Source organism: Toxotes jaculatrix, chromosome 19, assembly GCF_017976425.1.
Source record: "Toxotes jaculatrix isolate fToxJac2 chromosome 19, fToxJac2.pri, whole genome shotgun sequence".
NCBI lineage: Eukaryota > Metazoa > Chordata > Actinopteri > Toxotidae > Toxotes > Toxotes jaculatrix.
Window position 1 is genome coordinate 8,227,885 of NC_054412.1, and position 25,737 is coordinate 8,253,621.

General features: G+C 41.8%; 1 protein-coding gene across 1 annotated transcript; it reads left to right on the forward strand.

Annotated features, from left to right (window-relative positions):
* The first annotated feature begins 350 nt into the window (after positions 1 to 350).
* Positions 351 to 25,202, forward strand: afg1lb (AFG1 like ATPase b). Its single transcript, XM_041064434.1, has 13 exons — positions 351 to 465; positions 699 to 1,015; positions 3,799 to 3,850; positions 3,998 to 4,099; positions 4,352 to 4,479; positions 9,046 to 9,145; positions 11,675 to 11,733; positions 18,610 to 18,692; positions 19,459 to 19,529; positions 20,111 to 20,211; positions 21,419 to 21,559; positions 23,477 to 23,584; positions 23,962 to 25,202. The coding sequence occupies exons 1-13, from the start codon at positions 351 to 353 to the stop codon at positions 24,106 to 24,108; spliced, it is 1,524 nt and encodes a 507-aa protein (XP_040920368.1). The 3' UTR covers positions 24,109 to 25,202.
* The last annotated feature ends 535 nt before the right edge of the window (positions 25,203 to 25,737 follow it).

A 25,737-nucleotide genomic window follows, 5' to 3' on the forward strand; every position in this document is an offset into this window, starting at 1 on the left:
AACGCGCTCGAAAGGGGCAGGATTTGATGCTCAAAATTATTTTAGCTATCCAAAAACTTTTCTAAGAAAGTAACGTGCGGAATAATAATTTTTAAAAAATTATATCATATCATATCAGTGATGTTGTAGTCATGTAAAACACAGAGCTTTTGGCCGATCTATATCGGCCAAAAACGATTTGTTTCCATTCTTCTGCTGTCATGAGTTTAAATTTGAAGAAATTATATTCGACAAAATGTATTCACTATGCAAATCAATGGACTTGTCTCATGCAAATCCCCTTCATGCTTGTGCCCTGGGACTTGCATGTGTCAGTGAATGTCAATAAAGCTTGAGGGTTTTGAAACATCATGGCGGCTTGCACGGGTACCGCTGCTTTCAGATGCGCAGTGAAATTTATACTCAAAGATACTGTTCTAACCTCAAGGAAGATTTGTCGTCTTTCAGGCAGTTGCACGGGGAAAAGTAGGTGTTTTTCCGTTATTTTGAAGTAAATGGTGGTCCGGATGTGTGAGATTTGAGGTGTTACACCGCGTTTTAGGTAATACATGTTTAGTAACTTGCTGCCAACATCACCAGTAACCTCTGGATTACACTTGACCTTAGCACAGTCTGTGGTCTGTCACGGTTTCATTGCATTTAATAGAATTAGGGTGTTTTTAAGTGTCGGGATTAACACAGATCTGTTTTGCCTCAAGGTTACACTAGTTGGAGGACATGCAGTTCATCTGCATCTTCCTTCTTCTCCGAGTCTCCAGCAGCAGATGTTTCTACTTGTCCTATCGGACATTACGATCGCCTCGTTCAGTGTGGTTCCCTGAGGAAGGATTCTCAGCAGAGACATGTCCTCCAGCAGCTGACTCAACTGCAGCATACCCTGCAGAAATACAGTAACAGCATGTACCTGAATCCACCTCCTCCAAGACTAGACTCAAAAGATGACACTCAACTTCAAAAAGATAAAGACCCCTGCATAACTACAGCTGAAAACAAAGGTGGTGAATTGGATGCTAAGGTAACAGAGATATTACATTGATATGTGTCATAACACAGTAATACGTGGTCTAATAACCCTTGTCCTCAAAACTCTTCATACTATACTATACTCATACTGGCAAATCGTTTCCCACAAAATACAGTGAACAGATCAGTTTTACAAAGAATCTTTTCTCTTAATTTAATATTATGACTCTCATGCATTACCATTTTTATTTAAACATGAATTGTTGTTATTGTCTTCCTGATTTGGATTATCCCTTATTAATCCATTTTTGAATATGATTGGTGTCCAAAAATCTGTTCAAAAGACAGTTGATCGTGATCGCCACAGACCTAAACACATATTGCTCCACTCCACAGTCTCCACTCCTTCCTATCTGCCTGCCTCTGTGACATGTAAAGGTGATTTATCATGCATTATGAAACAAATGTTTGAAAGCAATATACTGAAAAAAAAATCTGACACTCAAATAAAATAGTGGAAAATAAAAATAGAGCACATGATAGAAAACAATAAAGCATTTTACAGTGTGGCATCTGGACTCTTATTCTGTTATAAAGCCCCATTTATGTCTAACATATGGAGGGACTTCACAGAGTCCACTGCAAGTACTGCAGTTGTATCACTGATGATGGCTGTGGGGCTCAGGTCAAAGGGAGGGTAGGGGTCTGGGAAGTGCATTGTGCATGTGAGTTTTGGAACGGCGTAATGTAGGGGGCTGTTGTTGTTTTTAGGTCAGGGGAGCTGACTGTCTAGTATTTGGTGGTGGGAGTGTTTTTTGTTGGTTGGCTGGCACAAACACATAGGGTTAGGCAGAGATTTTGGAAGGCAGCAGGGCAGACCTCCTGCTGGGCCCATCCCGGCACCCCTCTCACTCTCTCACCATACCCATGCAGTAATGAGGGGATCCCCATTGTCTGGGCCATTCTTGTCCTTTTTGCTTTTGATTTGGGACTCTGACAAATACTTTGGTGTTAGGCTATCAACACCGCCGCCACCCTCCCCTCTCCTTTTGCACCTTATTTCTTGCTCTGGCTCTCACACACATACACACTGACTAGAGTACTTATGCAATTATTCTGGTTTGAATCAGGTCATACCACTGTCCTTTCGGTGTCTGTTCTCTCTGTGAAAGTGCCGCCATTGTCCTCACTAACTGACCAAGTCTGTGAGGAGAGTACACTTGACTTAATATTGACCCAATGTGGCGTGGTTTTGCGGATGGTCGGCTAACAATGGGCCATTGTTTAGTGGGAGCTGCACTCTTCAAGTCAGACCTGCATCATAGAGTCGTCCTGTACACATTAAGCCTCCCCCAGACCAGTATAGTTATACCAGTTCAACCTAACTTGGACTCACAAAATCAGTCTATTAACCTTCCTAGTGAGAGACGTGACATATTGGCTATAGATAAACATGTTCAAACACAGTTTTCCTGAAGTCATTTTAAAGCCAAAGTGGTCATGTCCTGCATGTGAACTTTCCACTCATGTGCCAGTCTATATCCTCCACCAGGAGGTGAGACAAGGCGACAGAGCTCAGCTAGACAGAGCGGCTGAGGGACAGCCTTGTCCTTATCCACTCTGCCGAAGCAGAATGGCTACCAGCCACCACTGACAATTACCCCACCATGCCAGAGGGCAGCTTGGGAAGTCAGGGAGAAGTCACACACTGTTATGCCAGAGCAGACAGGAAAGGCTTGTTGCTCTTCCAGTATTTCACTCCGGCACAGAATAGGCGGTGGATGGAGGGATGGAGGGGGTTGATGGGGTAGAGAGGAGGGGAGGAGCGGGGAGAGGGTAGAGAGAGAGGATGGGTAACAAGTTTGTTTTTCCATTTAGTTTTCAATCGACCATTGTCTGCATTTACCAGAGTCAAGTGCTCCTTTTGCAGTGGACATCGAGTGCAGTGGACACCGAGTACCGTCCCCATGAAATAGTTACCAAATTAAATTTTAAGAGGACAGTCCTTTCTATTTAGTGCTGAGTTAATTCCAAAGCTATTTGGCGTTGCCCAGTTACAGAGATGGGCAATCATCAACCACATTGTTGTTAAACCCTATGTGACACATCTGTAACTTGTCCTCCTAAATACAAATATGCCTCAAGTTATCATTACATGTCATAATTAAACTGATGACACACATGTTTACGTGGCTTGGGCCCCCTTTAGACATATTTGGCTTTACTTGATATTCTCAGCTCGGTCACACAGAAGACTTTTTTTTTTTTTTTTTGAAGCAAGGATCTTTTGATGATAGGAGGCAGGCAGCACAATGACTTCCAGCAGCACCTCAATGCAACAGTACCGTATCACAATTAGCAGCGCTAAACAGGCTGCACAGACAAGTCCACTCCATCTTGTATGGAGCCTCATCCAGTCCTCTCCGTTTTGTCTGACAAATCCCCCCATTGTTCCTCTGATGATGCTTTTCTTTCGTGGGAACCCTGGCTTGTCTTGTTGATTAGATCCCCTTTGTCTTCCTCCCCTGCAGTGGGCTAGTCTGGAGAATGTGAAACCTCACACTGTAGTGGTGGCTTAATGCCTCAGCATACTTTGTTTATTAAACGATGATTCAGTCTTATATGGTAATGAATATAACGCAGTATATTTAGGTCACCAGATATAGTGTTTTGTGCTTTTACAAAGAATTAATCTATGCATTAAATTTGGATAACCCTGGTGATTTGTGGTTAACTGTTATGCGTAATTGTTTTTGAAGACAAACAGCTGTTAAAGTATTTAATATAAAACAAAATACTACAGTCATTTCTTAATGTTTCCTTCCCCTCCCAAAGGAAGAACCCACTCCACGACCACCCAAAGGCTACTATATCTATGGAGATGTTGGTAAGATCACATTCAGAAAATGTATTTTTATCATAGAAATACTTATCAAAATGACATTTTCTATAGTGCTTAAACTCTTTTAACGATGTCTGAGATCAGGGTATAAGTTGGAAAAATGACTTTTTTCCTAATGTCTCTTCCTTTCAGGCACGGGGAAGACAATGCTTATGGATCTGTTTTACTCCCATGTGGAAAACGCCCGTAAAAAGAGAGTCCACTTCAATGGCTTCATGTTGGACATCCACAAAAGTTAGTATTTCCCTCCCACTCCACTGCACTAAATACTGAATGTTGGCTTTCATGACTTTATGGAAGTTTTCTGACACCCCATTCGCTAAAGATCCTATATTTATCTCTCTGTTTGTCCTGAAGCCCTCCTGCTAATTGTCTACCATTATGCATACAGGTGAAATTACTGCTTTATTCAGTATTGTCAGCGGGTTTGGGGTGCCGATGCAGGTGTGCTTTAAGATGTGCCTGACGTTTGTGTACTGCTTAAAGGGATCCATCGGAGGAAACAAAGCCTGCCAAAACGAAGGCTCGGGAATATGTTCACCTATGACCCCATATCACCGGTTGCCATGGAGATAAGCAGTGAAACCTGCCTCTTGTGTTTTGACGAGTTTCAGGTGAGCGAGGGTGTCACAGGCACTGTTTGTGTGTGTGTGTTTGTCAGTTCTTAAAACCTGCTTAAATATTAGCTACAAGTAGCAAACAAGACAATACAGATTCTGAGTTAAGTGTTTTTGATACTCTTTCTATCAACTGCACAAATTTTCTTAAAACAGTGTTACTCTGAAACCAGTTCTAAATAATAGCTGATACTGGTAAATATTTTAGCTGATGTTTAAGCCTTTTGTTATAAAGAAACATTTGTTTGCTGGGAGAATTAGATAAATGCTAAATCAGTCTCTAAAATGCCCTGGGTACACCTTACGTGTACTGTAAATAATAAATACATTTGTTTTAAAAAAGAATTTAAAAGTTTTAACAAGTTAGCATATAGAAAAAAATCTCTCAGATTGCCATGCTGAAAATGTGAGAATATTGTACAGTTCTCATGTTTAAAATCCTGGTGTCTGATAGCACTGGTCTAGATAAAAACTTTATTCACTCTGAAGGCAGAACCGGGACAAGAGATTATCTATCAGTATGTACTAACTTCATTTAGCTTTATTTGGACACTTGCTGATATTAACATATTAAGTGTTCAATTGCAAACCAAGAGCAGATATATTTTAATGTATATTAGAATCCAACGCAGATTGATGGCCCATTGTCAGAAGATGGTCCTGGACGTAAGACTCTGGCATATACAAAAAGCATGAGGAAGGAAACAGTTTTGTTTGTTTTTGAATCTATGTAATTTTATCTTTGACCCTTCTTTGTTAAGAAACCAAAGAGTCATTTTAAAAAGTTCCTTATTTTTATATTCCTTATTAATATCTAGTCCCAGCCTGTGTCTTTCCTGTCTGGACAACTGGATGCTTCTAATCCTGATGTCCCCACAAAAACAGGACTGGGGACACCTAGTGGCCTTTTTGAATATAGTATAAATGTAGCAATAAAACATCCTCTCTCTGTAGTATGTAGTAAAGAGGTCCTTTATCAGTTCAGTAATAGTAAAGTTGTGTAATCTCACATGTATAAAGGTATAGCATTGTCAGTACCTTAAACCTGCAGCAGTCAGTTGAGTCAGTGATTCTCTGTTGCTTGTTTACACACCCACACGGTTAGTTTGCTCCCAAACCTTTACAGTCAAGTCAACCAGTTTTTGTACTCTGGATATACACAACTAAAAGGCACCTTCAGCCATTAGTGCGGCAGATTTCTCATTATTTTACCCTTTGGTGTCAGAAGAGAGAGAGAGCTCTTTCTATTCTGTGTAAGGTAGTCATTCATTCTGTAGAGAAAGACATGAGCTGTCTTTATTATAAGCAGCCAAACACATCTGTTAGCAGCACAATGTTGTTCCTCTTACTGATATCATTACAGTTAATGCCGGCAGGTCAAAGGTCGCAGAAGGTGCGGTTGCTCTCTCTAATCACTCTCTATGCATCTGCAAGGATCAAGAGCTGCTCCTTTCATCCACCCGTCTTTCACATTTTAAACTGCGGCGCTGTTTGTGCATTCTCATTGATTTGTTTTGTTTGCTGTCGCCAGCTTTGCTGTTTTCGCTTGTCGACTGTTGCTACCGGTGAATGGAGGGGAAACAAGCAGACATGTGCGCGTTGTTTGTGATGCATAAACAAGAGGTTGCAAGGTTGGGAGAGTTGGTGGGGGGGGGGGGGGGGTCTATACCAATCAGCATCCTCCTCCACTCAGCCATGCAAATGAGGCTCTGGGTATCAGTCGCACTCTTCTGCTTCCTTAAGTGAGTGGAGCTAGAAAGCGACTGGCGGCGGTGGGTCAGATGGATCTTATCCTCTTAAATGCTAATGACATTTCTCCATTCTCTTCATTAGCGCCGTGCCATTATCAGTAATTTGTAGCCCCCCTCCCTCCTTTTACGGCCCCCACCCGGCTCCCCTAATGAATACTCGCCATTGAGAGGTCCAAGATGGAAAGATGGGAAGAGAGCGAGAAAGGAAGAAGAAGAGTGAGAAGAAAGCGCTTGAGCATCATTGTCTCAGGGCCTCAGTCACTGTGCAGCCTCTGTGAAATTGCTCATAGGTTGTGTACATAAAGAGGTGTAACATCAAAAGAGGTTTAATTTGGCACCCGTGTGCCGTGCTGTAAACTGACAGCCGCTTGAGTAATTGGATGCTCATTTAAATATCAGCATTGGTTGACGGAGATTGCACCATTATTTTTGTGTTCCACAAGTGCTACATCAGCTCCCTCCACCTTTCTCATTCTGTGGGTACCCATTCTCTTTCCCTCTCCCCCTGCTCATTCAGCAATCAATATTGCCCCTCGTACTATGCCCATGTTGAGGGCACATGAATAAACAAATCCAGGTTGTATAAAAGGTCATTTTTAAATGATTCTTTTGAAATGAAAATAAAATCCTGCGGTCGGAGGAAATGGGGGCCCCTTCAGAGAGACACAGAGCCTTGGCTTTCTGTTGATTCTCATTACGAGCACACATGCAATCTCTGTCTCTCACACACACAAGTACACACACTCTAATTTGATGCCCCTAGCCACCTCTCCTTAGTGAAATCAAGGCTTTAACACAAATGTTAATCAAGTATTGGCAAGGGCAGTGGGGCTAATATGCAAAAGCAGAAGACTCTCCAGAGTATGAAAGGAGGCATATGCTGTGGGTATGGCCATCAGAAGTGCCTGTTATATACAGAAAAGTAGGTAAGAGGAGAGGGCGGGACAGATACATGACTGAAAAGTCTTCCTCTTTATTCAACACATCCTAATTATTGAAAGGTTTCATATTAAACTATGACAACTCCTTTCTTTAAATGGTAGAAAAGTAACTTAAGCATTTTCTCTAACTTAGTTAATTAATTATACAGTACATGAATGCATCTCTTCTTCTTCTTTGGTTCTTAAAATGTCAATAGTTTAATCTTCTATTGTTATGCTGAGACTAGGAATCAGGCCAGGACCCAAATGCAATAAACCCCAAGACAGGCTAGGAGTAACTTAAAGTCTTCTAATAAACCAAAAATCTGGAAGTGTCCAGGGCCAGGGAACTAAATTCAAACAACCAAAAATCATCCACACAGGAGAAAAATACTCAGAAACCAAACCAAACGAAAATACAAAACGTCCTTACATGCAAACAGAGGAAACCAAGGTAAGTCCGTGAGGTGGGGAAAAAATGCAAGGCACAGGTACGGGAACGAACACGGGGAAGACACAGACTCAGGTACAGACTTGGGTATCGACACAGGCATGGACACAGACGAACTGACAAGAACACAGGGAAACAACGAGACTTAAATACACAAGGCAATGGACAACAGGTGAAACCAATTAAGGAGGGGCAGACAATCACAAATGGAGGGAAACAAGACAAAGACAGGAAGTAGAACAAGACAAGATACACAAGGGCCATGATTTCAAAATAAAACAGGAACTGAACAAAACTTAACAAACTAAACAAGAATCTGAAAAGGTCCAAATGTCCACAAAATAGATCCAAACATAACAAAAGGGTTCAGAGAACAGCCCCCTTAGGGGCTAGCCATGACATCTATAATGTTACCGGAACATAATATTTGTCCACCACATTAGGTGCTGTCTTTACTGCAATAATTCTTGCAAGGGAAGGTCACTCTTTTTGGTTTACTTGTTGTTCATATTGGAAGAAAACTTAATTCATTAATATATTGAATATAAATGACAACTGGCATGAAAGTGACAAAGAAAGAGAGCTTGAAATCATTCATTTTCTTCTACAGTTTTCCTGTTGTGTATCGGTCAGTCATCATGCTTAATCAGGCGTGTTACATACGTGCTGCTTTGACGAGTGTGCATCACATGATAACATGATTTCTCCCTTCATGGATGCTCAAGAGAACAACAGAGGTGAAAGAGAGAGAGAGATGAGAGAATAAGAACAAAAGTGAGAGCACTGGATTACTAATAGAAAGGTCACAGCTCTTCATTTAACAGCCAGTGACTCATAAACGTCCTTGCTTCAGTGTTGTCATCGACCTTTGTTTATTGTGGACTCACGGAAATGATGTAGACGAAAAAGGCAATGGGCAGTTGAATTGGATTAATATATTATAACCTGGTAAAGCCTTGTGTCTGCAACACGCATTCATGCACCTCTTTATATGCCTTTTATGGCCATCTTGGACAGAAGCTTTGTCTGCCACTGTGACCCCTGTCTGGATTCACATTGCTCCATTTTCATTATTCTTTTCTTGCTCTTGTTTTCTCGCTTGCGTTCAGTCATTCTCACGTCTGCTCAGTTGATTAGCTCAGGTCCGCTGCCTTGCCTCAGCTACTTGTCCTCAGCAGAAAGCCGCTTCGTGACCATTTGCAGTCAGTTCAAGTGGTTTAGGTGTGTGTGTACGTGTACGTGCGCATGGATGTGTGCAAGTGTGAATGGCCATGACCAGACACAAAGGACTGAATGAGCACACCTGAATGACACTAATCAACATGGAGTGTTAATAGCATGGTTTGACCTCAGACACACACATGCAGTGTGGCAAGAAAAGGTAAATTATACAGTACATGAATGTGCCTCTTCTTCTTCTTCTCTAGTTCTCTTCCTTCAGGTGACTGACATTGCTGATGCCATGATCCTAAAGCAGCTGTTTGAGACACTGTTCAAGACCGGAGTGGTGGTGGTGGCCACCTCCAACAGACCTCCTGATGGTACGACAACCAGTGTCTGAGGACATACATGTTATACTTCTTATTTTTTTTCAGCCATTGTTTATCAGTTCTGTTGTTATTACTGAACATGCAGTCATATGTCCATGGTCATCAGTCACATTGCAATGGTATTTTTTTCTGTTTTCCAAATCCAGTGTATGCTCTGTGTCTCGTAAATAGTTAGTAGTAAAGGTAATTAATAGTAGCAGCAACAACTTTCAGTTCTACTAATATGCTATGAACCTTCAAACAAATAGGGTAGTTTTGAACTATATCACCCCCATAAGTGAAAAAGTACTTTACTCTGTTGAGCTTATTTGGCATCATAAGTGACCCTTTTATTGTGGAGAAAGGTTTCATATTAAAATATGACAACAAAGGAATTCTAGGCTTTATAGGAAAGCTCAGCTCAGAAGGACTGAGACCGCAAAAGACTAACAGTAAAATACTGTCAAACAGTGTCTTAGCCCTGAAGGTCCACTTAACTATTCAACAAACAAACAGTGTATACTCTGCCTGCAGCTAAAATAACAAGCAATATTCCTGGAACATCAGTGTTTGCTTCCCCTCCACCCGTACGAAAGTAACATCAACACATTTGACAGTTACTTTACATACATCTACATCTTTGACATAGTACTTTTATCCAAAAGTACTTGGCGCCAGCGAGAATCAATTGAGCTTGGCAAGACCAACTACTTCCTATTTACAGCAATTAAGCAGAGGGAAAAAGGCGAGGAACATTTGATACAGCTCTCACCTTTAGAGACGTGACACAGCCTTTAAACAGGCTTTGATGTTGCATTTACTGCAAGCAGGGTACGTTTGGAGAAAGAATGAGCAAGACGGTGATCAAGGTGGAGATAAATGCGTGATGTGCTATCTGATGTCTTTCTTCCTTCAGGAACATGTTGATGTCTCAAAACCTTGAGTGGGTACGAAGTGGATGGCAGCAAGATGGCTCTCGCAGACAAAGACGCGCGTCTCTGATATTTACTAGCTATTAAGAACAAAGCGCCAAACCATGCAAACTTGATAGAGAGCCTACTTGGTATTAATTACATGGTTAATGGAACACTGAAAGCCATAAGAGATAACTGGACATGAAAGGCATACATTTTCCATCTTTATTGATGTGGAGATGCTGGTATCAAAAAGCCCTAGATGTGTTTGGAGGGGAAATTTAGACGTAGGTTTTCGCTAGAATGGCTAAAGCAGTGTTTTGTTGTTTTTATATACTGATGGAGTTTAATGAGATTGAGGAGGGTTAGTGGGAGGGGTACATGGTGTCTTTCAGTACACCAGACCTCCCATACACTTTATATTAATGGACTGAGCTTATTTTGATTACCTTAAATGAATAATCATTTTCATTCATAAAGCATGTATTTGCATGTACTTATAGTAATTAAATGTAGTGTCTTGGGAAATAGCCATATAAAGTGAACTATAATTTGCTTATCTTAAGGGAATATGGTAAATACGCTTATTTGCTTTAATGCTGAGAGTTAGACATGAAGGTCAATACCAGTGTCATATCTCTATAGTAGATATGTCGCTGTCGTTAGCAGCTGGTTAGCTTATCATCAAAGACGGGAAACAGATAGCTGGGCTCTATCTAAAGACACCAAAAAAGGCTCTACTGGTACCTCTAAAACTCACTCATTACATCTCTTTCAGGAAGTTACTGCACCTGGCCGAGAAATAGTCCCACACAAAAACTGTTAAAAAATGTAATTTTTACACAGATATCGCATGTTAATTGGTGAGCTTTAGAGATGCTGGTGGGCAGATTTTGTTATCTTTGGACAGAACCAAGCTCTCTGTTTCTAGTCTTCAAGCTAAACTCCCAGTTCTAGCTGCATATTTACTGTGCAGACATGAAAGTCACATTGATCTTCTCATCTAACGCTTGAAAAGAAAGAAAGCGAATAAGTCTTGCGTCCAAAAATGTTTGGACTCTTACTTGAACACTAGTCATGTCTCCTTCATAGCACAGTCCATTACAGTGTAGGAGTTATCAAGCGAGTGTTATTTGTGTGTCAGGTCCTGCTGTGGTAAGCTTAAGCCCAAACATCAACAATGACCACCGACCACTTGTTTGCATTCGCAGCTGGAGAGAGCTAAACATCAATGTGTGTGTGTCTGTGTATGTGTGTCTTTGTCTGTGTTTGTGTGAATCCCTATCTGTTTTATCTGTCTATCAGGGATGCTACTTCAGATGTAATTTGTTCCAGCCGAGCTAATTGAAACCTCTATTCAGCGAGCTGCTGTGGACATTGTCCACACTGAAAAGGCGACAGTCCTTTCTCTCGCCACCATTGTTTGGGAATGTAATGAATTTTATGTTGCTGCCGCTGCCGGTAGAGAAATCCATTTTTCTCCCCTGGTCCCAGTCCTTTTGTCATGCCTCCCCACCCATCCTTCAGTTCATCAATAGCCACTTTATCTGCCAATCTGTGGCGGGGGAATGACATTATTAGGAGGCTAAACAGCAGCTCTAATACAGGCCCTCCCTTCCTCTTTCAGATCTGTACAAAAACGGACTTCAGAGGGACACCTTTCTACCTTTCATCGACATGCTGAAGGTAGAGACAAAGTCACCCGTCTCTCGTCTTATTAATTTATTCATTTGTTTATCACACACACATACGCACACTTGCATATGCGCCTCTGTCCCTCTGTGTCTGTCTTTTTGCAAGTTGCTCTTTAGTGGTTTGATGTTTTCTGCTTCCTGGATGCCTCACACAGTGTCACAAAGCTGTCTTTGATCATACCAGGGCACATTGAAAGACTGACTGAAGAGAAAGCAAGAGAAAGGTAGGGAGAGATGGAAAGAGCGTGAGTGAGCACAGGTAGTGCGAATGGGAGGTGGGCGGACAGGCTGAGTGACTGACCCAGACTGCTTGCATTTCAAAAGTAAGGGGGGGTGTGGAGGAGAGGGGAGAGGAGAGAGGAGCGATGCGGCAGTTAGCATTTCTAGCGAAAAATCTACTTTGCAATTTAAGCAGGTAGCACCATTATCCTTCCTGCATCTCAGATGATCATTGATGTGTTTGGAGTGATCATGATCATAAATAATTGCATAGTAATTTGTTGTCATGCATTTTGCAACAGAGGAGGGTAGCATTCTTGCACCTTTTATTGGTATTTAGTCTAAATAGTAAAGGCAAGCAATATCCCACTGCAGCCTATTATGCCATAAATGCAAAACTGCTTCCTTTTCACCGTTCATGAGAAAAAAGATTGACAGTGGGGATGAAAACAACAAGTAACATAAATTAATCCTCAATCCTCAAACACTAAACGCATACACTTATAATCTGGTGGATGTGAAGTGCAATAAGCGTCAGGTAAAGCACTCCACTAAAACTGAAATATGATAATTAGTATGTTGTTCCAAAATTATTACGATCCCATTAGATGAACCTCAGTGTGAGTGCTGTTGGGTGCAAAATTTAAAAAAAAAAAAAAAAAATAGGAAATTCCAGCACAAGTGCTATACTGCTGCTATAACAGGAGCAGTATGGTTTCTCCTGCAGTGTCAAGGCCACAGACAGTTTCAGGGCTATCAGATATCCACTGTAGCTTCAAACACACACATACAGAGGCAAACACACAAATGCTCCACAACCGGGGAGGCCTTGGAGTCACCCAGCTCCCCACCCACTCTCCCAGCAGCACCCTTGCCCTTTCTAATCCACCCTCATCGAGGTCCTGAATGCCTGTTGTCCCTCTCTGCTCCACACTACCTCCTCTCTTTCAGGGTCCCATGTTTCCCTTTGTGAGGCCATCTGGTTTTCGGGGTCGGGGGTTTTTTGGGGGTGCAATGCCTTCTCTATAGCTGCCTGTTCTGTAAAGTTAAAGCGTGTTTTAGCGGGGTCACGCTGCTAACTAGCTGACCCTTAATAGATTGAATTAATGCTTGCAGGGACCAGCAGTGTGGGTCCTTCTTCCCGACGCAGCTCACACTCACATGTGCAGGCCTGAGTGTGTTTCTATAGCGAGTGAATGAGGGTGTTAAAAAGTAAAAATAGCCTCTGACCTCTCCTCCCTATCACCTGAGCGAGAGTGGTAGAGGTTAATCCACCGCCTCTGTCCGCCTGGGTTGAGCTCTTTATTTAACCATTGACTTCTGATTAGTTGGGACCCCTTTTTCCGCAGCACCCCATCCTCCCCAAATAATGCAGTTTCCTAATTTTAAAAATCAGATCAAGCCAAATTTTTAAGCAGATCAACTTGCCAGGCATGGAAATCATACAACTTTAGTGAATCTAAAAGTCTCTCACCGCCTTTCACTGTTTAGTTTGTTTACTAGTTTTTTCATTCACCCAGTCATTTGTAATTTCTTGTCCTTTTTAGTGCCTCTATAGACTCCATCAGGGAACCTATTCAGTTTTTTAGGCTTCTTTTTCTTTGTAGCCATGGCAAAGCTAAGAATTGTGTAGAATACAGGGTTTAAGGGCTTTTTTTTTAATGGACACTGCCAGTATTGTAACTAAGACACTCTTTCTCTCCCTCACAAACTGTCCTCCCCATCCACTTCACTTTTCATCGGCCATCCTCTCAATTCAGTTCAGTTTTCAATTCAATTCAGTATGCTTTATTGGCATGAATGTCAGATGAACAGTATTGCCGAAGTGTTAAGGATAATACAATTCAGTAACGAGATGAGAAAAAAGTACAATTCATTAAATAAAATAAATAAATGGATAAAAAGAACAAGGAAACGGCAAAAAACAGTAAACGTGTTTTGTGTGTGCGCGCGTGTGTGTGCGTGTTCCATCTCTCTCTACCCCTCTGTCTCCTTTCTTTATTCTATCACTATCCTGTGCTGCTCACTGGCTTTACTCACCCAAGGTCAGGTCTCTGTATTTTGGTAGCAGAATAGTGACTTTATTTTCCGTCCACTTGTTCGATTGCAGTGCTGCTGAAGGGTGGGGGGGGGGGGGTGGGATGGGCACGACAACAACCCTGAGGCAACTTTGAGTACCTCTGGGCTTCCTGCTGTTTTTAACCCTTCTTTTAATCCACTCCCCTTCTCCTTTTTTTTGTGTCACTGTTAATAATTGCGTTGCAGTTGGTGATGAGAGAAAAAGCAATATATAAATAAAAAACAGGATGATAGAGAAAGGGAAAAATTGAGAAATGAGAGGGATGTGGTCCTCCAGTGAAGACCTTGGTGAGAAGGACTGCCTGTGAAGAGCTGGCTGCCTGCCAGTTCAAATCGAATGGATGTTGATATTTGATGACTGTCATTGTCTTCCAGAGCTTTTAATGGCAGGGCAGTGCCACTCACTGTGTGCCTCGAGGGTGTACCTCACTTCTTTCATATCAGTGTCTCTCGCCTCCAAAAAACTGAACGATTATTAAAGGACAAATCGATTTCCCCCCCCCCCCCCCCCCCCCTCATTTTCAACATTCTGGCTCTGTATTTATTGCCAAATTTTTTGACTGATCCAGTTACCTTGGCTTGTTATTTCCTACTGCCTGAGTTTTCATGGTTTTATTATAAGTGTGTGCACGTCAGATGTGTGTGATCGAGCTTATATGCACACTCACAGGTACAATACACTCTGCTGTATGTATTCATTTGTAACTCCATCTATTTTTCCCATTACAATGTTAACAGGTCTTGGAGCATACTTCTGCATATGTGAAAAGAGTTGTACAAAGCCTTTTGTGGCTCTAGAGGGAGCTATGCAAAATCTCTTAAATACCTCAGATCCTTTTTTTTTTTTTAAATTGTCCATCGTGAATTTGACTAAATCACTGGAGCCATAGCAGCATCTGTTTTAGTCTTCAAGCCAACTCAGAGCTTTTAGTACTGGAGTGATGCTCAGCTACACAGTGTCTGTGTGTTCCTACCAACATGTGGAGCCTCTGTTGGCCAGGTGCAGGAGGCACAGCCTCCGCCGGGTTTCGGAGAGGTTCGGTTTTGGGCCTCAACAGAGCTCGAGAGGGGCTGAGGGTGGGGGGTCCAGTGGGGTCCTGGATCACGAAAGGTGGGGCCTCCAACTCAAAAGATGTTTCCCCAAGAGGAGCAGCCGAGGCAGGGGGAGGTTGTGAGAACGACCCCGCAGAACAAACCATCGCTGGCCCAAGGCGGTCACACTTTAAGGGAATAGATCATTAGGTGTAATTAGGGTGTTCACATTGTCACGTACCCCCCCGACTGCCCAAGAATGAATAAAATCACCAGATACACCCCCCACTCACTCACACACACACTCACACAGCAGCTCCCCAGTTAGCGAAAACACTTTGATGTCAGAAGAGTCGTCCAGAACTTGCCAGCATAAAGGCAGTGTTTTAAGCTTTCTCTCTTTTCTCCCCCGTCTCTCTCTCTCTCGACCCCTCCATCCCTCCCTCCCTCTTTTCTTCAGTCCTTCCACACAAGGCTGTAAGACACACATGGTTGAATGAACGACAACCTCTCCCCTCCTCCGCTCTCCCTCTGTCTCCCCCTCTCTCCCCCCTTCGTCTCTTTTTCAGCCTTCCCACCCCGCATTTCTTTGAGGCCTGGTCAATTCTCCAGGCCAAACAAAAAAAGCATCAAATGTTTTCTGCTGCTGGGTAATGAGGGAGTGGACCTCATCAGGGCCCAATAGTCAGCTATCCTTGGCTTTTGTTGCAGCTCAATGGCACCGCGCTCTTTGAAAAACTCAAAAGCAACTTTTTGAGGAGTAAAGGATAGAGAAAGATATGTCGTAGAGGGAGTGGGCACAGAGGGGAGTAGAGGCAGCGACCAGAGAAAAAAAAAAAGCCACTCTGTTTTTATGCTAAACGGCTGTCCAGAGAGAGCAGTGGACAGCTCGGACAATGACATGATTGGAGCTACATGTGTTCGGATGACTTTCTTCTAAAGAGACCCTGATTCTCATGTCTGTCATCTCGCTCCCTCGTCAGTCAGCTACACTTAGGGCTAGTTTTCACACTAATAGTACAAATAACTAATATTAAGGAGTGACATGAAATTATAATAAACGTAGGGCGACAACAAACATTTTATTTTATCGTCAATTTAATGTGTCTTATTTTTTTTATATTCTATAAAATGTATAGTTTAGTTCCTCACATTTGAGAAACTGAAACAGGAACTTGCCCATGTCCACTGCAGGAACTTATCCAAATGCACAGAAACCGTTTGTCTTTTCCGCTTGATAAACAACTTTTCACTCTTAACACCGACTAATCCCTTCAGCTCCACAGTGTACACCACTGAGAGCAGTTTTATCCATTAAGCATACAAAAAATATAGGTAACTGTTGTGTGCATTGCTTTACAAAGTTAGCAGTGACACAGAGGAGTAAAAGAGTGACTGTTACACCAGACTAAAACTACAACTGATGATCATTTTCACTGTGATAAATCAGCTCCTTAATTTCTGAAAATCATGAAAAATTCCCTTCACAACTGCCCGCAGCCTGAAGTGAGGTCATTCAACTGTTTTGTCTAACCAGCAGGCCAAAACTCAAAGATGTTCACTTTTACAATGATATGAAAAGGATATATAAATCGATTAATCAGTTAATCAAAAGATTCATTTTTTAAATCAGTCTACTAATCGATTAATCGGCTGATCTTTTCATCACTAGTACCAGACAAAAACTGTGTAGCCAGTAGATATTTATGCTCCGCTAAAATGCATCAGTCTTTTTTACAGAACAAGGGACAGTGACAGGGAGATAAGACAGGAAGTTGGTGGTGGTGTAAGGGGGAGGAGGGGGGGGGGACAAGACCACAATGTGTGGGCGGATGAAATCTTGGAGGAGTGAGAACTTGACAATCCCCTCAAGATGGATAATCAAGTAATGACCCGCAAGGCCTCAGCCTCATCTGATTATAAATAGGCTAACCAATGGAATCATCATCACTGATTGTGTTTCCATTACTCCTTCTTTCCACTCTCTTATTTGTACCTCGCTCCTCCGTCAAGAAACGCATCAGCAGTCTTTACTGTAGGTAGAGACGGTTCACAAAGGGAGGGAGTAGAAGATGGCAGGAGAAAAGACAAACTGAGATTCTAATGATGTGGCGGCGATAGTGACAAGTTTTTTTTCCTTCTTTTTTTTTTTTTTTCCTTTTTGGAGGGACTATTTACCCGTTGGTGGGGTCACAGTAGGTTGATGAAATGACACCTCCCTTTTGTGCGTGGGGGAGGGCGAGTTTGTCAGGTTGTTATTAAGCCTGATTCAGCCAATTGGCTCAGAGTGGGAACCCCGTTTGTGTGAGCGGACACGGAGATAAAAAGTTGACAGCGGAGAAGAATAGAGTATTTCCGTCCCTTTGCTTTGTGATGATTACTAATTATCCTGCAGCTTAAGAGGGCCAGTGGCAGAAATCCACTGATTTCATAATTTACTGGAGCTGTCGTTGAATACTCAGTCAGCCAGGCGATGGCTTGGATGGGATGATATGCAATTCCTTTCTTTTCTTTGATAGAATGGTAGAGATGATTATAGTTTGCGCTGTACTCCCTGACATGAATCCTGTTGACGTTTTACACTATCTGGAAAAGTTTGAACTTTGAATGGCTACAGGAACAATAGATCAGCTCAATAAACCATGAAGAAGTGACACAAAATCCCAGAGCTGTCAGAGGAGAGTAAGACGTTGACGGCCTTCTGTGCTTCCTCTTTGTCCATTTTTATTATTTATACGGAGAGTATACAATGAGACAAAGTTCTTATCGTCCACATGAGCAGCAGAGATTAGCCGAGCAAAAGCAACTGTTTTAAAATGTTGGCGCTTACTATAGCATATCATAACAATCAGTTAAAAATAAATGGAAGCTTCAGCACAGATTCAGTTACGAATGGGACATCAATCTAAACGTGAAAGGTGTCATATAATCTGATAGACTCTTTAGGCATATTCCACTGATACTCTGCACATTAACAGTTTTTTTTCCGTATTTTCAAATATTCTCTATAGAAAGCAACAGCATTGCTCAGATTTGCTTAGAAAAATACAGTGAAATACAAGAATCCAATGAAAACCTCCACCTTTCTTTTTTTTAAAAACTACAATCAGAAGACTGTGAAAAATGTCCTTCATTCTCTAAAGCTCAAGGTGAGCTTCAAATTGCTTATTTTATAATATATTCAGTTTATGTTCACACAAGACAAAGAAGAGCAGCAAATTCTCACAATTGAGAAGCTGAATAAATTAGATTTTTTTGTGAACTTTGCTTGAAATAATATATTAGACCATTATATAAAATTAGATTCAGCCGTTTTACCATTGCATGTAGTAAGTATCAGTTCAGGAAAAGCAATTTGGCATCTCCTCAGTGCAAACTGCAGCCAAAGTGCTGTGTATATAAAGAAATGTATAGAATGAACAATAAACCAAACAAAAAATTGAGTTACATGAAACTAAGTATTCTGTCCTGCTCTTAAGCATAGAGCTTTGAACATTTTTTCATACTGTGTTTTGTGTATTTGTGTGCATGTGTACAGGAATACTGCCACACCATCTGCCTAGATGCTGGGATTGACTACAGAAGGCTGGACAAGGATGCATCAGGGAAACTCTACTACCTGTAAGACCCCCCCCCCCTTCACACACACACACACACACACTAATATCAGCCCCCTTTGCTCGGCTGTTTGCAGTTCAACTCAGCTCAGAGTCGACATAAACATGCTTCCACAACATAAACACAAACATTCACATACACACTTCACATGCACGCACACACACACACAGAGGAAATGTTTGTGCACATCATCTAGTTTGATTTTTTTTAAGGACAGAGAGAGAAGGCAAACAGATGGATAAATGGGGAGAACCAGACTGGGAGATTTATAAAGACCTACATTACCTTGAGAGATCCATGAAAAGACTGAAAAAGGAATCAATAGAATATGAGAAAATGGTGGAGCTTAAAAGCTAGTTTTCTATTTTCCTCATTACATATACACTGTTAGGAACAACACACAAGCAGGCAAACGCAGCATGAATGACACTGATGTTGCTCATTGCTGTGTTGGAGCTTTCAAGTGCTTTCGTCTTTTCACTGTATGTAAATAGAGCGCGTCACACCCTTTTTACCTGGAGTTAAAACACAAGGACACATACAGACACAAACACACACTTTACAATCTCATTTTGACATGCATTCACAGGCTAATGCTTGTGTTTAGAGCCTAACATCCTGTTTTTTACTGATGGAGTGAAAAGCTAAGTACCCCCCTCCTGTGCTCTTCTTGCTGCCACCGTTTGATGTGGCCACTTCAGCATTGTTAATTTCATATCCTATTATTTCTTCTCTCTTTCGTTGCCGTGTGTGTGTGTGTCTTTTGCAGCACAGGGGAGCCTGGTGCAGAGGCCCACTTGGATGCACTGTTCGAGGAGCTGGCTTTAAGACAAAAGAGTGGTAAGGAAGTTAAAGGAAAATACCCCCTTATAGGGAGATTTGTCCACTTTTCAGAGTGCTACGGTATATAAGGAGACATCAAAATTATGCATGTGTCCAGAGTAAATCATGTATTCCATTGCAGCGTAATAACACTTGCAACATGCACCATGCTCAGTGATAGCAGGCAGATAGCAACATACAATAAACTAATAAAAAGTGGGTTTTTAAATGTTTTTACACATATGAAAAATGAGTATCTTGTTGATATTGCTGAATTTATTTGTGGAATAGTGTATCAACTTGTTTTTGCTACACAAATTTTCCACATAAAGGGATAAGGCAAGCTTTTATTTTTGATATATAACAAATTCCATGAAAAGACAAAAACCAGCAATATGTTAGTCTGTCTCTGATTTCCCTGCTCTGTCTGTGGGCAGATCTAATCCTCCAACTGAAGACATAAAAACATGTCATGAATATCAGATGCAGTGACTGGGACGCCACTGCAGCAATGTAATGATTCAACTGTAAATATGACACTACAGTGGCATGATATGACTGAGGATCACTAATATTGTTGGGTGTGTGTGTTTCCATAGTTACAGGTCCTCGGGTGCTCACAGTGCTGGGCAGAGATGTGACTCTGGAAAAGACCTGCGGCTCTGTCGCCGACTGTACTTTTGACGAGCTGTGTGGCAGAGTGAGTTTTTTTTTTTTTTTATCCCAGTTAGATTTCGTCATTCCTAGCATTGTGTCATTAAAACAGCTGTTTCAAGAGTTACATCACAACACATATTCCAAACAATATTCCTTATCGCTGTCGTCACCTTTAGCTATGCATCACTTATCTTTTACAGAACATTAGGAATACAGAAATGGAGCACAGACTCTCACTCTACCCTCATTCTCTTTTGACTCACAAACACACACACACACAGTGCACTCACACACACAAAATCCACTCACCACTAATCAAAACTGCTCAATTCAAAGCGCTACTCCTGCCTTTTTTATTGCCTCTGTGTTCTGCTTCTTCCCTCCTCTGCGTACTTATTGTCCAAGCCTTTGCTCTCAAACTGAATCACCTTCCCTCCATCTCAGTCCTATTTTCTGCTCAATGTCAAAAAGCAAGTCTATTGACAATTTTGTGAATAGTTGAGCCCGTTGTACCTCAAATAAAGCATTGTGGTACAGTAATCTGCAATGTCTGTAAAGTCTCAAGTTTGATGGACAGCCGCAAGCTTTTGGAGGCATCTGAGCTTCAAGGCTTCTTTTGACATATGTTGGCACATCCACATGAGTTTTGAGAGCAATCATCCTGAATGGCAAAGAACCAAGGACAGGGACTAAAATGACATCAGCCTGAACCTTTTGCACCAGGTGCTGTCATTGTACACATGGCATTTTTTCAGGCCAAGCCTAGAGACTGCAATATTCACACATGTCCGTGCGTGTTTATGAAGCAACACAGGAACTATTTACTCTCTGCATTGTGATGTGCTGCTGTAGATTAGGAGCTCAGGCCCAACTTTGTTATGTGATATACTATTATTTGTCTCATTTATTTTTCTCCTTAAGAACTGTCATCCCTGAAAATTTTCCCCAAAAACCTCTTTCAACCTCTTTTAATTACCACAATTTTCCAACCTTCATGGACAATTTATATGTCAAAGCATAGATAAATGTGTCCTCTCTCACCCATTGCTCTGCCAATTTTACTGTCAGCCTTTTTGTTCTCTCCTAGCAGGAAATATCATAAATCAGATCCACACAAATATTCCTGGATGAATGTTACCATCACATCCAGCGTCTGGCTTCCATGCAGTGCTCCCTTACATCCCTTATATCCATCATCTAACAGCTGATTATCTTGGATATCTGTAACCAGCCCAGTTGTTGTTTTTCAGCCTCTGGGTGCTAGTGACTACCTGGAGATATCACGGCTCTTTGACACCGTATTTATCCGCCACGTTCCAGCTCTGACACTGACGCTGAAGGATCAGGCCAGACGTTTCACCACCCTCATAGACAACTTCTATGACAACAAGGTATACAGCTCGGGGATGGGTTTGTAACTAAAAAAAATTTTTACAAAAAACGTGTAGATCATATCATATCACTTGAAAAACCATTTCTTTGAGGACTTTGTTGAAACTTCTAAAAATAAGTCACACAGATGTTTAGACTGACCACATGCTGTTAATATCCAGCAAGATACAATACTAAAGCCAGAGAATGTTAACTATAATGTTTTTTATTAAAGGTTTAATACTGACTCAGAGAGGACAAGGACAAGAAACTGCTGCTGCACGACAGTCACCAGTGTCCTGGCTGGTGTTTGTGCCCAAATTAAGAATGGGATATGATATTTACATGATAATTTTTAATTGTAAACTTACATGTAAAACATTTGCTCACAGAAGTGGCTGATGGTGGCTCTAATAGCACTACTGAAACTGAGACAGTAGGTCATTACTCATTTCAATGCTGCAAAAAATAATATTACTGAACTGTAATACCACTCAACACCGTGCCAAACCTTATTTTAGCTCACTATAATTTTGTCAATCAGGTCTTTATTGTGTCAAAGAGGGGATATGATTCTTTAAACTTAAGTCAATATGCACTTAAATCATCTCAGGAAAGCAATAAAACACCTCAAACTGGCCAGAAATATAAGTACTGTCATTGTAAGGAGGCAATAAATAAATGGTTAACTGCCTTCATTTAATATTGATCACAGGAAATAGACTCTTAATCATTAATAATATAGTGTGTTTCCTCCATAAACAAACTGGACATTCCTGTGTCAGATCTCTGTCTTCTTCCCTCCGTGGCCATACTGTATAAAACATGGACGTAGCACCCGTGACGTCACCCATTGGTTTCGGGGAGTCGGTTTTGTGACCAAACCATGGACATTTGAGCTGCGCCATCTTGGATTTTAGTGGGAGTGTACTTTCCATACTTGGCAAAGAGACGGTTAGTCTACGGGTCAGCCGGGGTCAGCCGGGGTCAGACGGCCGCGAACCCGGCCACTTAGCTCCGAGCAACCGAGCTAGCTTAAGGCTAATCAGCTAGGCTAACAAGCTAAGCGGCAGCTACATCCACCACAGTCCCCGAGTCCGACCCGACTAGCTAGACCCCGTACGACCGCGACACACAGCATACAACAGCGATCATAATGTTGCCGCTGTGTTTTAAACACGACTGTTTCAGATAGAGAGGCTTTAGGTGGAGTTGTTATTTCTATCCACTATCCACTTATTGTTACAGCAACACACAAACAACAGCAGCTGCTTATTGACGGGGCTCGGACTTTTTAAACAGAAAAATGAGACGAAATAAAATTGTAGCAGGTATTACCGCAATAAACAGACTCTGAGAGCACAAAACACACCGCAGCAGCGTTCCTAACATTAGCTGCTCCGGTGTATCAGCAGCGACCATAAATCGGCAATTAAGTCATAAGCCAGCAACAAACATGCCAATACATGCTAATTAGTGCAAACATCCAGGTAAAATAGTGAGAAATTTACTTACCGAAAAAACCGCAACACAAACACGGACAGTGCATCGGCTGTCAACCGCTGCAGGTAGCCGGAGGCCTCTGGATGTAGCCGCCTAGCCCAGCCGATGCTTTAGCAAAGAGCTAACTGCCAGCGCCTGTGTATGGGGCTGTCACTCAACGTAATCATGCCCTAATTTATGTAAGAATTTTAAGCCTAAATAACACTAAAACGGTTGTGATACAAAACAATTCATCAATATAAACAAAGACCAAAAACAAAAAATGTACCAGACTGTAAACATGTTTTTTTAGGCTGTAAAGTCGGCTATTTTAACATGGGGGTCAGTGGAGAGTTGCTCATTTCCCCAGCGGCAGCCGAGGAACTGCAGCTTTTTTAACGCGGAAGTGATCCTCGCTGCTGAAACGTACAACTCCCCCCTTGTCTGTGTCCCAGGTGAGAGTGGTGCTGCTAGCGGCGGCTCCCTTAGACCGGCTGTTTGTCCACTCTGGAGGGGAAGATGAGAGGGACCGACAGCTGCTGGATGACCTGGGCCTCAGCGGGGTAAAATCACATCTGCTACAGCACAAGTTAAAACAGCAGGAAAATCATCAACTCCATTTCATGTAACTGGTGTAAGGAAAGTTCTTCACACAAAGCACAGGTTTTTATCACAGATGCGACTTTTTTCTTTTAATATCTCCATTTTAAGTTTTATTCAGTGTTTCAATTTTATACACTCAGGAAAGTTTCACTGAGAGTCAGGCCCTCTTTTTCAGTCTTCTCAGTAACGCAGTGCTCACACTTACATACCTGTCAGTCTGGTCTTTCAATCCCTAGCCTTCTGCTGTAAACCTTTCTTCTCCAACCCCTATTCAGTTCACTTTATTTTGGATTTAAGTGTGTTAGCTGCTAACCCTGATGATGGCTCCTTTCTTCAGGAGGCAGCAGAGCGTCTGACTCTGTTCACAGCCGAGGAGGAGATCTTTGCCTTCCAGAGGACCGTCTCCAGATTGATGGAGATGCAAACTGAGTCATACTGGATGGAGGGAGACCGCAGTTACAGCAAGAAACCCGTGAACACCTAACATCCAGTTCTGACTGCCAGGATAATTATATACCTCCACACAACACAGTACCTCACTAACTACTGACGCTGCACATGCAAAAGCTCCCATTTAGCAGAAACAGGAAGATAAGATCAAGTCTATTTTGGGGCAACCAAAGCTAAATGTTTAAGGGAATAAACAGCATTTTACTCCAATATGTCAGGGAATCATCTGACATCCATAATAAATATATAACTATGTAAAACCTAATACCTGCTTTCCTTTGGATGTGATTTCTCTTCATCATATGCATTATGTTATATCTTTTTGCTTTTTGGTCCTATTCTGTGAGGCGTACTCTCTCCCCCTTGAGGACTATTAATTTTGAGTAACGTAGAAAGCTCTCCAAAAGGTGTGAAGCCATAACAGGTGCTTATTTCAGAGAGAGAAAGGGGGCCAAGTGTCCTTCACAGTAGTTGGCTGCCGCCCTCTAGTGGTGAATTTGTAAAGGATCAACTATTCTTTAAGCTCAGTAGCTGTTAGGCTGGCATTGGTGTGCTCCAGGTCTGGGTTTAAAATCAAACAGAACTGGTCTTGATTTTGCAATAACCACAACCTTACAGATGTAATATATTTTAAAGGATCAAGGATAACCTGATTTATTGAAGACACAAAATAAACACCTCTCTTGTTTTCCCTCTTTAATTCAGTTGTAATTAAAGGGCAGACAATACTTACTCACTCTGTGGTGTTTTGTAACTCTGTCCTGTTTCTGCCTGTAGGTGGCAGCAGAGGAAAACCAATTGCTAAAAGGTTTGTTATTGCGTCCATCTAAAGATGAGGTCATCCTAGTGCACCACTCCAGCCTGGACTAGCCCGCCTTGACAACTACAGTCAGAACACTAAGCAGCACCTACACTATCTGAACAAAGACCATTGAATTAGATATGATGTTTGTACCAAGTCTTCAAGCAGGTAGTATCGTGGAACAAGCACAAAATCCCCAGAGTAAAGCTATAATCTTATTAGGTTCAAGGGACAGTAAATGGCTGAATGACCAGTCTGTGTCTGTGTGTGTGTGTTGGTGTGTGCAGTGATGCATGCACAGAATGTGTATCATTAAAAAAGCTTGAGTCGGTGGTAAGGCCCAGAGTCTATCCCACCATAACTCTCAATTAAACAAAAATCAATCACACCCTATGCCATGGCCCCTAATCCAATCAGAGCATTACGCTGTTTGGAGGAAACATCAGACACAAACAGAGATGGCCGCCATGCTTTGGGATTGTCTTAATTGGATGAATGACGTTGGCTTAGAGGGGTGGTCATAGTGTCCATCCTTTCTGGACCACAGTGGAAGAAGGAAAACAGTTCACCTTTTGTCTCTTTGTCATTGTCCTATCAATTAAAATAGGAACACAGGAATCTTATACCTGTGTGGTGTTTCAATGCTTTCTGGTTTTACTGTACAATTAGGTGACTTTTGAGGAAAGACAAAAATGTTCTGAAATGCCTGGAATGTGCCTTAAATTCTGATTTATAAGGTTGTAAGACTCTGATGTTAGAGGGCCTGTAAACAGAATCTTGAATACTTGAATGGCTTCCAGACATTGACCTGAAATAGCTGTTCAATCAGGTTTTCAGGCTGTTGGATTACAGTGCACCAAC

Excerpts from the sequence above, each read along its gene's own strand:
- afg1lb (XM_041064434.1), top strand. The coding sequence starts at position 351 with ATGGCGGCTTGCACGGGTACCGCTGCTTTCAGATGCGCAGTGAAATTT. Across the intron at positions 9,146-11,674 it reads CTCCAACAGACCTCCTGATG|ATCTGTACAAAAACGGACTT; the intron begins GTACGACAACCA and ends TTCCTCTTTCAG. Across the intron at positions 20,212-21,418 it reads TTGACGAGCTGTGTGGCAGA|CCTCTGGGTGCTAGTGACTA; the intron begins GTGAGTTTTTTT and ends GTTGTTTTTCAG.